This window comes from Oncorhynchus clarkii, unplaced genomic scaffold (assembly GCF_045791955.1).
Source record: "Oncorhynchus clarkii lewisi isolate Uvic-CL-2024 unplaced genomic scaffold, UVic_Ocla_1.0 unplaced_contig_3571_pilon_pilon, whole genome shotgun sequence".
NCBI classification, from domain to species: Eukaryota; Metazoa; Chordata; class Actinopteri; order Salmoniformes; family Salmonidae; genus Oncorhynchus; species Oncorhynchus clarkii.
The window spans coordinates 49,205-62,716 of record NW_027260971.1 but is presented as its reverse complement, the minus strand read 5'-3'; the positions used below and the strand labels follow the sequence as shown (position 1 = coordinate 62,716).

Sequence of the window (13,512 nt, the reverse complement as noted above, 5' to 3'; positions counted from 1 at the left end):
GACTGACCTTCATGTCTTAAAGTAATGATGGACTGACCTTCATGTCTTAAAGTAATGATGGACTGACCTTCATGTCTTAAAGTCATGATGGACTGACCTTCATGTCTTAAAGTAATGATGGACTGACCTTCATGTCTTAAAGTCATGATGGACTGACCTTCATGTCTTAAAGTAATGATGGACTGACCTTCACGTCTTAAAGTAATGATGGACTGACCTTCATGTCTTAAAGTCATGATGGACTGACCTTCATGTCTTAAAGTCATGATGGACTGACCTTCATGTCTTAAAGTCATGATGGACTGACCTTCATGTCTTAAAGTCATGATGGACTGTTGTTGCTCTTTGCTTATTTGAGCTGTTCTTGCCATAATATGAACTTGGTATTTTACCAAATAGGGCTCTTCTGTATACCACCCCTACCATGTCACAGCGAAACTGATTGGCTCAAACGCATTAAGAAGGAAAGAAATTCCACAAATTAACTTTCAACAAGGCACACCTGTTAATTGAAATGCATTCCAGCTCATGTAGCTGGTTGAGAGAATGCCAAGAGTGTGTAAGGCTGTCATCAAGGCAAAGGGTGGCGAGTTTGAAGTATCTCAAATATAACATGTATTTTGATTTGTTTAACACTTTCTTTGGTAACTACATGATTCTATATGCGTTTCATAGTTTTGATGTCTTCACTATTATTCTACAATGTAGAAAATAGTAGAAAATAATGAAAAACCCCTGAATGAGTAGGTGTGTTAGAAACTTTTGACTGGTACTGAATGTGTGTATATATTCTCATTATAAACCACTTGCTGTGCACTGAAGGACCATACAGGAGTGTATTTGTTCATGTAAGAAGAAGAATTTATAGACTAGGCAGAATTCACACCTGGCTAAATAAATGAACTGGTGTACCTAAGAGTTGGGAAATATAATTATTCTCTCACATACTGGATTGGATTCCACACAGCAAGATTTTTATTTTAGAAGGAAAAATGATCCGTATTGAAATCACTCTAGTAGTGTTTATTGGTCCACAATTACTCCGCAAAAACAGCTAAACTAAATGTCATCCCTGTTGCCACTAGAGATGAACAGCTTCCGTTGGTCTCCATGCAGGAAGTGGTAAAAGATCATGTTGTTAATAACTGACCTGCTGAATCAATCAATTCTCTCTCTGTGCAGTGAACGGTGGAGTCCTGGAGGTGCTGGAGCTCCCAGAGGGCATCAGTCGTACGGAGGCAGACTCTCTCCTGGGGGAACTGTACAGAGGAGGGGCCATGATCAAGTGGTTGTCTGAGACCCAACAGCACCAACACCAGTCTGGTGAAACCCTGCTGAAGCACTGTGGGGCTGGGGGGGACGGTAACAACGGTGACACAAACACTGACACTACTTCCTGTTCCAAACCCCCCAGTAGTAACCATAACGACCTGGCGTCCACCTACACCATCCTGGCTGTGTTTCCCTCCAGGTACGCAGCTCAGAACGCCTTGCTCAGACACAGTGGCCCTGCTGGCCCTGGGCCCCTTCTTACCACCACGTTCAAACTCAGAACTAGCAAGAGACACTCTGATGAGTTTCACAACCAGGAGAGGACCACCTCTCAATAGCAGGGTGGGGTGCTGTATCCAGCCAACCTGGAGAGGACTTGCTCTCAAAAGCAGGGTGGGGTGCTGTATCCAGCCAACCTGGAGAGGACTTGCTCTCAAAAGCAGGGTGGGGTGCTGTAGCCAGCCAACCAGGAGAGGACCACCTCTCAATAGCAGGGTGGGGTGCTGTAGCCAGCCAACCAGGAGAGGACCACCTCTCAAAAGCAGGGTGGGGTGCTGTAGCCAGCCAACCAGGAGAGGACCACCTCTCAATAGCAGGGTGGGGTGCTGTAGCCAGCCAACCTGGAGAGGACCACCTCTCAATAGCAGGGTGGGGTGCTGTAGCCAGCCAACCTGGAGAGGACCACCTCTCAAAAGCAGGGTGGGGTGATATGTTACTAAGGCCCCTGAGAGGTTGTTCTAGGGGCTCCCACGGGCTGCTATGAGGGGCTGCCGGTCACGGGCCCTCGCCATGGCCCCTCCACCACACCTCCACCTCTACTGCTGCCATCGGCCAACCAATCAAACACCCCTCTTCTGCAAGCATCACTCACTAGTCTCCACTCCCCACCGGACTGACAGGCAGACTGATGGAGTATCACTCGGTTGGCATTATCTAACAGCTTCTTCACTTGAGTTGTAGAGGCTTTCTGGGAATGTGTTAATGCCTTGGGAACGTTCTCTACTTTTTGAGATGAAAATGTGTAAAAAAAGGATCGGACAACACACCAATGTTGAAACACAAAGACACAGACAGAAAAACAGGAAGTTCCAAAAGTGTCATATTTTATTTGCAGACAGAACGTGGTAAAGGAAGCAGCATGTTTTATTTAGTTTTATGTTTGTTAAAAGCTGCAGTCAGAACACCCAAAGCAGGGTTGTACTCATTCATTACAAGAGGATAATATACCAAGTGTCTCTCTTTGGGCCGGATTCTGATTTTGAGATCTGCAACGAATAACTCCAGATTTCAGTTTAAAATGTCCCGTTGATTTACACGAAAGCCTGAGTTGTGCCGGCGTATAATATCAAGTTAGGATTCGGCCCGTAGAGTCAGTCTCCCGTTAGCCAGTTGGTGTGCTGCTACAACAGAAGATTAGTCTTCTAGAACAAGGTTGTGTCCCAAACGGCACCCCATTTCCCTATATAGTGCACTACTCAGGTCCCATAGGGCTGTGGTCTTATGAGCCCTATGGGACCTGGTCTAAAGTAGTGCACTATCTAGCGAATAGGGTTCCATTTGGAACATAGCCCAACAGAATGGTGCCTTCTAAATGGGCTCGGGTGCCACTATCCATCCCTCTCCCCAACACCCCTAAAGACAAGACACCCCATCCAATTCCATTTGTATAAACTCTGACCCACCAATTTCTTTCACAATGAATCATCACTGATATGGTAGCTAAATTATTCTCACTTTTCTACACAGTAAATGGTATCTTTGCACTGGCACAAGGGAGAAATGTTTGTTTTGATAGTGGTTTATCGTTTTTAAGGAAAAGAGGAGAAGAACCTTGGTGCATCTCATTGATGGTTTATTCTATTTGAGCTATTCTAAAATGAATGTCCTTCTCACCAACCTCCTCCAACCCTCTCTGTTCAGTCCACCCATTCCCTGCTTATGTATCAAATGGCATTCCCTATCGGCCCTGGTCAAAAGTAGTGCACTATATAGGGTGGCCAGGCCAAATTCCTTTCATGTTTAGTTCGTTTTACCGTTCGTATCCTATCAGAAGGGTCACTGGAAAAGTGTGCATTATTCACAACACAACCCCCATCACACCCAAACAAATGTCTATTTAAGATGGTTGTTGGTGGTGGATTCAGGAGAGATGTCCAGTCTGCTGGTGCAAGATGTTTTTATTTCTGTTTGAAACCAATAAATGTTTACACCAAAACCATGTGCTTTGTCATTTCAACAACACTCCTGTCGTTTGACAAAATATGAGATTATTTCTGCTTGCTTCATTACCACCATACAGGTAACTGCCAACATAGTGTCTTCATAGGGTGTTGGGCCACCATGAGCCAGAACTGCTTCAATGCACCGTGGCATAGATTATACAAGTGTCAAACTCTGTCGGAGGGATGCAACGCCATTATTCCAAAATTTGGTGTTTTGTTGATGGTGGAAAATGCTGTTTCATTCACTTCTCCAGAATCTCTCAAAAGTGTTCAATTTGGTCGCTATCTGGTGACAGACTGCCATGGCATATGGTTTAGATCGTTTTTCATGCTCATCAAACCATTCCGTGACCACTTGTGCATGGGGACATTGTCATCCTAAGGAGGCATAGCCATGGTTACCAAAATAATGACCTGCCCAGCATTTTTTTTTATACACTTTAGCATGATGGGATGTTAATTGAACCACACCTGTGTGGAAGCACCAGCTTTCAATATACTTTGTATCCCTCATTTACTTTAGTGTTTTCATTATTTTGGTAGTTACCTGTATAATTTATCATATTAGCTACAGTAATTGTGTTCTTGTATAAACATCGATTTTAACATGGTTTGTTCTCCGTATGATATCATCATCCAACGTAACATATAAAAGCCCCAGAGAAACGCTACCTTCAATATTGTGGTTGTCATCCTACAAGGAGAATCTGTGATATATGTTTGTTTCTTGTACCGATAGTATGAACCGAATTTCAAGATTGGAGCGACAGTGCCCACTGGTGGACTTGTTGTTATTGCTTTTTCACTATCCCAGATGCTCAACTCGGCGGAAAATCTGTCTTCCTCCATGTTCTGTTCATTGTTCATTGTTTCGCGCATCAAGCAAACTATAATTTGTGTGGAGATGTGCGTTTACACATGTTGACCATACTTGCTACAAAGTTACAGAACGCTAAACCAACAACTACACAAACTGAAATTGGATACATTGTAAACGCAGGTTCAACGAGAAAAAAAACTTGGCTGGCTAAGAGACATTTTTTTGGAGCATCTGATGACCTAACGTGGTGAGTGATGAACATGAACTTCTCTGGTCGCTGTACTGTTCTGTCAAATCCTCCCACATGTTTCTAGTATGACCAGCGGTTTTCAGTAACAAGTATTTATGTATTTATTCAGTTGACATATTGGCAGGTTTGATAGCTTCTAGCCTAGTGTTGTTATATGCAATGCGATCTCCTCGTAACAGTCAGTGTTCACGAGTGTCCTGACGAGAAGGAAAACTTGTATAACTAAGTCAGGCAAAGTCGGTCATTATCAGCTCATTGTTATGGATGTATCTTAATGAGTTGAACAGCTAACAAGTTACTTTGCTGTTATTCTGTCTGCAGACTAGGTCGTGATTGTGTTCGTCGTAGCTGGCTGGCAAACAAGAGATAGTAACGTTATGGCAACGGAGCATAAGGACGAACGACTGGGTCGCGTCTCTAGCAACCAACATATGAGAAAGTATGAATTCGCTTATATAAATGAAAATATAACCGAAACAAATTTTATTTCAACCGGTAAATATGTGCTTCGTATTGTTTTCTTTGGCAACTGTGGTATAAACGGGATAAACAGCTTAAACAAACGCAACGGAATAAACGTTATTCTTGGTGCGGAGGTGGTGACTGTGTGTAGCCGTAGTTGTCTCGGAGGCGTTTACGTATCCACCAATCCACAGAACGGATAGGCGGGAGCTAGACAGCCCGCGGTGGCGCGTTGGGCGGAGAGACCTGTAATTATCTTGTTATGCAGCGATCAAAACAACTGGGAACTGGGACTTCAGTGCGTTTAAAACAAGATCACTGACCTCATGATTTGATCTCGTATTTTTCAGAGATCCCAGTTGTTTCGAACTCGGCATCAATATGTCTATAATTATTGAGTAGACGCAGGTCTAGCATCCGCGTATCCACCTGAAATCCATAAAGCAGAAATGCTAAACTGACCTTAGATCAGGCATTCTACTCCGATTCACACATCGAAACCGAAACAAGGTAAATGCGTTTGGTTTTTATATTGTCAATGGCAGTCGACATATACTACATCTCGCTCTGAGTTGAAATTAGTGTTGTTTAAACTGAAACGGGTAAGTTCTACTTCATGCATGATAGATCCAGTTTTCTGCTAAGTTATGGCATGATTTAGGGTGCGTTCGTAAATTCACTCTGGCTATCTACTCCGATTTCAGAGCACTCTCGTCTGAGTGCCAGAACGAACGCTCAACACCGGTTAAATATGACCGGTGTCAGTCAACGTCAAAATATTTTTTTTTGCCAGCAGCACAGTTACAGTCACCAATGCTCTAGATAACATGACAACCGCCTAACCAGCTCTGCTAAGTTGAGTAAAATGGTCAGAGTGATTCTTGTCTGGACGTAGCTAGCAAGCTAGCTAACTTTAGCCAGTTAGCTTGGGTGCGTGACTGCCGTTGTGTGGTCATAACGCTCGGATCAAACCCACTCCTGACCAGAGCCTCCAGTGTGGCTCTAAACGCGCATAGAGCAAAACGCTTTGAATTTACGAACGCCCAGAGGCCACTCAGACACTCCAGAGTGAATTTACGAACACCCAGAGGCCAATCAGACACTCCAGAGTGAATTTACGAATACCCAGAGGCCAATCAGACACTCCAGAGTGAATTTATGAACACCCAGAGGCCAATCAGATGCTCCAGAGTGAATTTACGAACGCCCAGAGGCCACTCAGACACTCCAGAGTGAATTTATGAACACCTAGAGGACATAGTCATAGATAGGCTAAACCTCCACATGACCATGGTTCATTTGCATACCATTCATTCTAGGTGATGAACCTCTCAGAGGAGAACAGGACAGTCGTGGTCTCTGGTGTACCAGACACACTGTCCAGCAGCCGCATGGCAGACAAACTGGTTATTCACTTCCAGAGGTCCAGAAGCCACGGAGGAGATGTAGAAAACATCAAGTACCCGACCAGCTTCAAGGGGGTGGCTTTTGTTACATTTGAAAACACCAGAGGTAACAGAAATACTGTAACAAAAGTGTTCTTCGCTGGGATGTAGTTTTGTTACATATATGCCTATAGATCATAACAAAACAATTATTGTAACAGATGCTGAGATGGTAATCAGAAAGAAGCAGATAATGTGTGACAAGGAGTTCCCTCAAGACTACCCTATCACTGTATTCAAATTCACCCAAGACGTGAGTACAGTCAAGCAATCAGATCAATCAACAGTAAATCAATACAGTAAATGTTTCTATTCCAGCATGGAAGGAACAGTAGCACACAGTCCAGTACACATACTGACTGATCCTATATTCATCATGTCATAGGTGTTGTTCTACGTGAACGCTAAAGTGGACCTGTCAATCTTCGGTGACGAGGAACAGCAGGAGACCGTGATCCAAAGCTTGCAGTCTGCTCACAGATCAGTGAGGATTTGCCTTCTACCCAGCCAGGAGGGTAAAGCTTCAGTGGAGGGACCCTTCTCTGCCATCAGGGACCTGAGAGAGGACCTGCTCCAGGGGGCCACTGCCAGCAGCAGCAGTCACCCAGGGGAGAAGCACGGGGCTCCATGGAGCTCTGGTTACTCCCTGACCTCAGTGGCAGCAGGGAATGGGGTATCCCAGGTCAGCAGCAGTCACCCAGGGGAGAAGCACAGGGCTCCATCGAGCTCTGGTTACTCCCTGACCTCAGTGGCAGCAGGGAATGGGGTATCCCAGGTCAGCAGCAGTCACCCAGGGGAGAAGCACGGGGCTCCATCGAGCTCTGGTTACTCCCTGACCTCAGTGGCAGCAGGGAATGGGGTGACCCAGGTCAGCAGCGGTCACCCAGGGGAGAAGCACGGGGCTCCATCGAGCTCTGGTTACTCCCTGACCTCAGTGGCAGCAGGGAATGGGGTATCCCAGGTCAGCAGCGGTCACCCAGGGGAGAAGCACAGGGCTCCATCGAGCTCTGGTTACTCCCTTACCTCAGTGGCAGCAGGGAATGGGGTATCCCAGGTCAGCAGCAGTCATGCCTGGGAAAAGCACAGAGCTCCATCTCCATCAAGCCATGATCATTCCCTGAGCTCTGTGGTAGCAGAGAGTAGGTCTTCCAGGGTCAGATCTGGTGATGGTGCTGAGGTGGACTTCCGGGTCAGCCGTTACACCTGGGAGAAGAAGAACAGGGCAGCTCCATCAAGCGCGGATCATTCTCTGTCAAGCTCAGTGGCAGGAGGGAGTGGGGCTTCTACAATAAATCAATCCTTGGAAAAGCACCGCAGTGCAGCTCCAAGCTCTGATCATTCTCTGTCAAGCTCTGTGGCAGGAGGGAGTGGGGCTTCTACAATAAATCAATCCTTGGAAAAGCACTGCAGTGCAGCTCCAAGCTCTGATCATTCTCTGTCAAGCTCTGTGGCAGGAGGGAGTGGGGCTTCTACAATAAATCAATCCTTGGAAAAGCACCGCAGTGCAGCTCCAAGCTCTGATCATTCTCTGTCAAGCTCAGTGGCAGGAGGGAGTGGAGAATCCAAGGTCGTCAGCATCAGTCACACATTAGAGAAGTACATCGCTCCATCAAGCTCTGATCAATCTCTGAGCTCCATGGCATCAGGGAGTGGGGAATCCAAGGTCATCAGCAGCAGTCACACATTAGAGAAGTACATCACTCCGTCAAGCTCTGATCAATCTCTGAGCTCCATGGCATCAGGGAGTGGGGAATCCAAGGTCATCAGCATCAGTCACACATTAGAGAAGTACATCGCTCCGTCAAGCTCTGATAAATCTCTGAGCTCCATGGCATCAGGGAGTGGGGAATCCAAGGTCATCAGCAGCAGTCACACATTAGAGAAGTACATCGCTCCATCAAGCTTTGATCAATCTCTGTCAAGCCCAGTGGCAGCAGGAACTTCCAAGGTCAGCTCAGGTGGTGATGTTGACATGGAAGAGGAGTCCACGTGGGTGGACACAAACCTATTTCTTTACATTAGGAGATTTTCTAAAGACCAGTTTGACCAATGTTTTAGGAACCACGGTGTGTCAGCTGTGTTCGATGACAATGAGGTGGCCGACCTGACTCTGATATCGCTGAGAGGAGGACGCGACAGCAAGGGTCTCTCTGAAGTCCAACTGACCATATCAGAGCTGACTGATTTGGTCGCTGTGTGGCAGTCAACCCTGAGAATCCACACGATAGACTACAGAAGGCAGGACCTGCGTGAGAGAAAGAGGCTGCTGCAGATCTGTGCCGAGGTGAACACCCTTTATGAAGACGTTCTGTACGTGCAGAAGGAGCTCGGTGTCCGGGTCATCGGTCCCTCTATTTCCAGTCATCTCTTTACTGAGTGGGTGAAGGATCGAAGAGATCAACCGGATAAAGAGGTCTTCTTGTAGTGGTGGTCAGAACGTGGATCATTTTAGCGTTCTGCAATAGCAGCTAGTGCACAAAGAGCTTTTTTTGCGCGGTATATATTGATAGCACTGTGAGACGTTTTCAAGAGATTTCTGTGACAACTAAATAGAATTGAGTTTGTGTTTATTTGCTGTGTCTCAACAAGGATGCTGTTTTGTGTCAAGCTAGCCATGAGGGCATAACGAGATAATAGACTAGAAACTACATGTTAATGAGTCAACACTAGAGGGTGCTGTTGTACCGAATATACACAATTTGTTCCATTAAATCAATTATTTCTGTGTGTCCTGACTGTCGATCCACCTGTGTATTTATTTGGGACTGTAAGCCACCACCTCAGCTGAGATCATGCATGGGACAAATTAACTGTGTCATCAAGGCCAATATCTCCTGTCCCAACCATGATTGACTAAGTACAGTACCAGTCAAACGTTTGGACACGCCCATTTTCTACATTGTAGAATAATAGTGAAGACATCAAAACTATGAAATAACACATATGGAATCATGTAGTAACCAAAAAAAGTGTTAAACAAATCAAAGTATATTTTATATTTGCGTTTCTTCAAAGTACCCACCCGCCAGGTCGCTGTTGTAAATGAGAACTTGTTCTCAACTTGTCTACCTGGTTAAATAAAGGTGAAATAAAACATATATTTTAAAAAAAAATGTTTATTACCTTGACGACAGCTTTGCACATTCTTGGCATTCTCTCAACCAGCTTCATGAGGTAGTCATCTAGAATGCATTTCAATTAACAGGTGTGCCTTGTTAAAATGGCTAGTTCAGCATTCTGCAGCGATACGCCATCCCATCTGGTTTTCACTTATTGGGACTATCATTTTTTTTTCAGTAGGACAATAGCACAACATATCTCCAGGCTGTGTAAGGGCTATTTGAACAAGAGAGTGATGGAGTGCTGCATCAGATGACCTGGTCTCCACAATCACCTGATCTCAATGGAGTTTAATTAGTTTGGGATGAGTGGGACCGCAGAGTGAAGGAAAAGCAGCCAACAAGTGCTCAGCATATGTGGGAACTCCTTCAAGACTGTTGGACAAGCATTCCAGGTGAAGCTGGTTGAGAGAATGCCAAGAATGTGCCAAGCTGTCATCAAGGAAAGGGTGGCTACTTTGAAGAATATAAATTATATGTTGATTTGTTTTACACTTTTTTTTGGTTACTACATGATTTCATATGTGTTTTTTCATAGTGTTGATGTCTTCACTATTATTCTACAATGTAGAAAATAGTAAAAATCCTTGAATGAGTAGTTGTGTCCAAACTTTTGACTGGTACTGTATGTCATCAAGGCTAATATCTTTCGTCCCAATCTCATAACTATGCACAGTGCATTCGGAAAGTATTCAGACCCCTTGACTTTTTCCAAATTTTGTTACGTTACAGCCTTATTCTAAAATTGATTCATATTTTTTTTTTTCTATCGTCAATCTACACACAATACCCCATAATGACAAAGCAAAAACTAGTTTGTAGAAATACCCATTTAAATAAGTATTCAGACCCTTTACTCAGTACTTTGTTGAAACACCTTTGGCAGCGATTATAGCCTTTTTGGGTATGACGCTACAAGCTTGGCACACACATTCAGAGACTTGTCCCGAAGCAACTCCTGCGTTGTCTTGTCTGTTTGCTTTGGGTCGTTGTCCTGTTGGAAGGTGAACTTTCGCCCCAGTCTGAGATCCTGAGCTTTCTGGAGCAGGTTTTCATAAAGGATCTCTCTGTACTTTGCTCCGTTCATCTTTCCTTGGATCCTGACTAGTCTCCCAGTCTCTGCCGCTGAAAAGCATCCCCACAGCATGATGCTGCCACCACCATGCTTCACAGTAGGAATGGTGCCAGGTTTCCTCCAGACATGACACTTGGCATTCAGGCCAAAGTGTTCAATCTTGTTTCTCATGGTCTGAGAGTCCTTTAGGTGCCTTTTGGCAAACTCCAAGCGGGCTGCGATGTGCCTTTTACTGAGGAGTGGCCACTCTACAGAGATGCTTGTCCTTCTGAAAGGTTCTCTCATCTCCACAGAGGAACTCTGGAGCACTTTCAGGGTGACCATCATTTTTTTGGGTCACCTCCCTGACCAAGGCCTTTCTCCCCCAATTGCTCCATTTGGCCGGGCGACCAGCTCTAGATGGAGGCCACTGTGTTCTTGGGGACCTTCAATGCTGCAGAAATGTTTTGCTACCCTTCACCAGATCTGTGCCTCGACACAATCCTGTCTCTGAGCTCTACGGACAATTCCTTCAACCTCAATGCTTGGTTTTTGCTCTGACATGCTCTGTCAACTGTGGGACCTTATATAGACAGGTGTGTGACTTTCCAAATCATGTCCAACCAATTGAATTTACCACAGGTGGACTCCAGTCAAGTTGTAAAAACATCTCAAGGATGATCAGTGGAAACAGGATGAACCTGAGCTCAATTTCAATTCTCATAGCAAAGGGTCTGAATACTTATGTAAATAAAATATATATATATATTTTTTATATAGAAATGTGAGAACATTTCTAAAAACCTGTTTTTGCAGTGTCATTATGGGTTGTTGTGTGTAGATTGATGATGAAAATGTAAATTTTGATGAAAAAATCAATTTTATAATTGATAAACCTTTAATGTAGCAAAATGTGGAAAAAGTCAAGGGGTATGAATACTTTCCGAATGCACTCCCATCCCATCCCATCTCCCATCCCAACCTCATGATTAACTATGTCATCAAGGCCAATATCTCCCATCCAACCTTATGATTAACTATGTCATCAAGGCCAATATCTCCCATCCCAACCTCATGATTAACTATGTCATCAAGGCCAATATCTCCCATCCCAACCTCATGATTAACTATGTCATCAAGGCCAATATATCCCATCCCAACCTCATGATTAACTATGTCATCAAGGCCAATATCTCCCATCCCAACCTCATGATTAACTCTGTCATCAAGGCCAATATCTCCCATCCAACCTCATGATTAACTATGTCATCAAGGCCAATATCTCCCATCCCAACCTCATGATTAACTATGTCATCAAGGCCAATATCTCCCATCCCAACCTCATGATTAACTATGTCATCAAGGCCAATATATCCCATCCCAACCTCATGATTAACTATGTCATCAAGGCCAATATATCCCATCCCAACCTCATGATTAACTATGTCATCAAGGCCAATATATCCCATCCCAACCTCATGATTAACTATGTCATCAAGGCCAATATATCCCATCCCAACCTCATGATTAACTATGTCATCAAGGCCAATATATCCCATCCCAACCTCATGATTAATTAACTATGTCATCATGGCCAATATCTCCCATCCAACCTCATGATTAATTATGTAATCAAGGCCAATATCTCCCATCCCAACCTCATGATTAACTAGGTCATCAAGGCCAATATATCCCATCCCAACCTCATGATTAATTAACTATGTCATCATGGCCAATATCTCCCATCCAACCTCATGATTAACTATGTCATCAAGGCCAATATCTCCCATCCCAACCTCATGATTAACTATGTCATCAAGGCCAATATCTCCCATCCCAACCTCATGATTAACTAGGTCATCAAGGCCAATATATCCCATCCCAACCTCATGATTAACTATGTCATCAAGGCCAATATCTCCCATCCCAACCTCATGATTAACTAGGTCATCAAGGCCAATATCTCCCATCCCAACCTCATGATTAACTAGGTCATCAAGGCCAATATATCCCAACCTCGTGATTTTGTGTGGTTCTCCTCTCATGCAACAGGCCGGATCTCTGTCCCTTTGGACATTTCTTTCATGCTTGTTTTCATTTTGTGGTCATCTGGTATCAGAGCACGTTATGGAACGGGTCAACACAAGGCGGACAAATGTTTTATTATTTTCATGTACAACCTCTTTTTGGGCTTAGTTGTAGTCAATTAGCAGTGTGCAAATTATTTTAATTATGCTCCGACCATCCGCTCTGACCGAAATGGTCCCGCTGCTGAATCTAGTTGCCTACCCCTGTCATATAAGATCAACTATGATTTGCTTTCATACACAAATGGCATCTTCTTCCACACAGGGGTTCACCCAATTATGATTTAATGGGCAGGCTAGCCAGCCAGGCTAAAGTCTAGGAACACAGTAACGTGTTTGTCATTCTACACCAAGCTTTGTTCTTGGTACAATGTTTTTCCCTTACACAGCAGTTTAATTTGTTTTTGGCAACTGTTCTTTAAACATGTTGCTAGTGGTGATTTTAATACATTTCCAATTGAACCCGTCCCTTAATTAAGAAGACAAGCTCATAACTAATACCTCTGAAGTCATTCAAATAGCAGATGCTGACCCATAAATCCTCATTATTACTGCTGTTGATTAATAGATATATTCAGGCCAGTATTTGTATAATTTTAATCTGTAGGCAGCCTGTTCTCTACACAACCGTGTCTGGTACAGTGTGGTTCATTTGGGATCTTTGGCGTTCCCACCAACGTCCATGACTATGTTTGGGATATTTATTTCTCCCTCAAAAAGGACAAGTGGACCAATATAACGTTTGTACTATGGGGGATAGTAGATTGACAGAAGCTAGTGT

General features: G+C 44.1%; 2 protein-coding genes across 7 annotated transcripts in view; both read left to right on the top strand.

Moving 5' to 3' along the window:
• LOC139402727 (R3H domain-containing protein 1-like) overlaps positions 1 to 3,474 on the top strand; it is a 46,076-nt gene extending 42,602 nt beyond the window's left edge. For both annotated transcript variants that reach the window (XM_071146629.1, XM_071146628.1), the window contains one exon: positions 1,183 to 3,474. In XM_071146629.1, the coding sequence (XP_071002730.1) occupies positions 1,183 to 1,610 (428 nt within the window). In that variant the 3' untranslated portion in view covers positions 1,611 to 3,474. The remainder of the gene's footprint in view (positions 1 to 1,182) is intronic.
• Positions 3,475 to 4,354: 880 nt separating this feature from the next.
• On the top strand, positions 4,355 to 9,206 carry LOC139402731 (uncharacterized). Of its 5 annotated transcripts, XM_071146638.1 has the most exons (6): positions 4,355 to 4,561; positions 6,346 to 6,538; positions 6,633 to 6,724; positions 6,857 to 7,432; positions 7,526 to 7,838; positions 8,214 to 9,206. In XM_071146638.1, the coding sequence occupies exons 2-6, from the start codon at positions 6,349 to 6,351 to the stop codon at positions 8,894 to 8,896; spliced, it is 1,854 nt and encodes a 617-aa protein (XP_071002739.1). In that variant the 5' UTR covers positions 4,355 to 4,561; positions 6,346 to 6,348; the 3' UTR covers positions 8,897 to 9,206. The 5 variants fall into 5 exon arrangements, with proteins under 5 accessions (XP_071002739.1, XP_071002737.1, XP_071002735.1 ...); XM_071146636.1 differs by lacking the exon at positions 4,355 to 4,561 and adding an exon at positions 5,243 to 5,536 and having other exon boundaries at positions 6,857 to 8,216; positions 8,310 to 9,206; XM_071146637.1 differs by lacking the exon at positions 4,355 to 4,561 and adding an exon at positions 5,536 to 5,628 and having other exon boundaries at positions 6,857 to 8,216; positions 8,310 to 9,206.
• Positions 9,207 to 13,512: the final 4,306 nt, after the last annotated feature.

Coding starts and splice junctions, on each gene's coding strand:
- LOC139402731 (XM_071146634.1), top strand. CDS start 6,349: ATGAACCTCTCAGAGGAGAACAGGACAGTCGTGGTCTCTGGTGTACCA. Junction 6,539..6,632: donor TACATTTGAAAACACCAGAG/GTAACAGAAATA, acceptor TTATTGTAACAG/ATGCTGAGATGGTAATCAGA. Junction 6,725..6,856: donor TATTCAAATTCACCCAAGAC/GTGAGTACAGTC, acceptor ATCATGTCATAG/GTGTTGTTCTACGTGAACGC.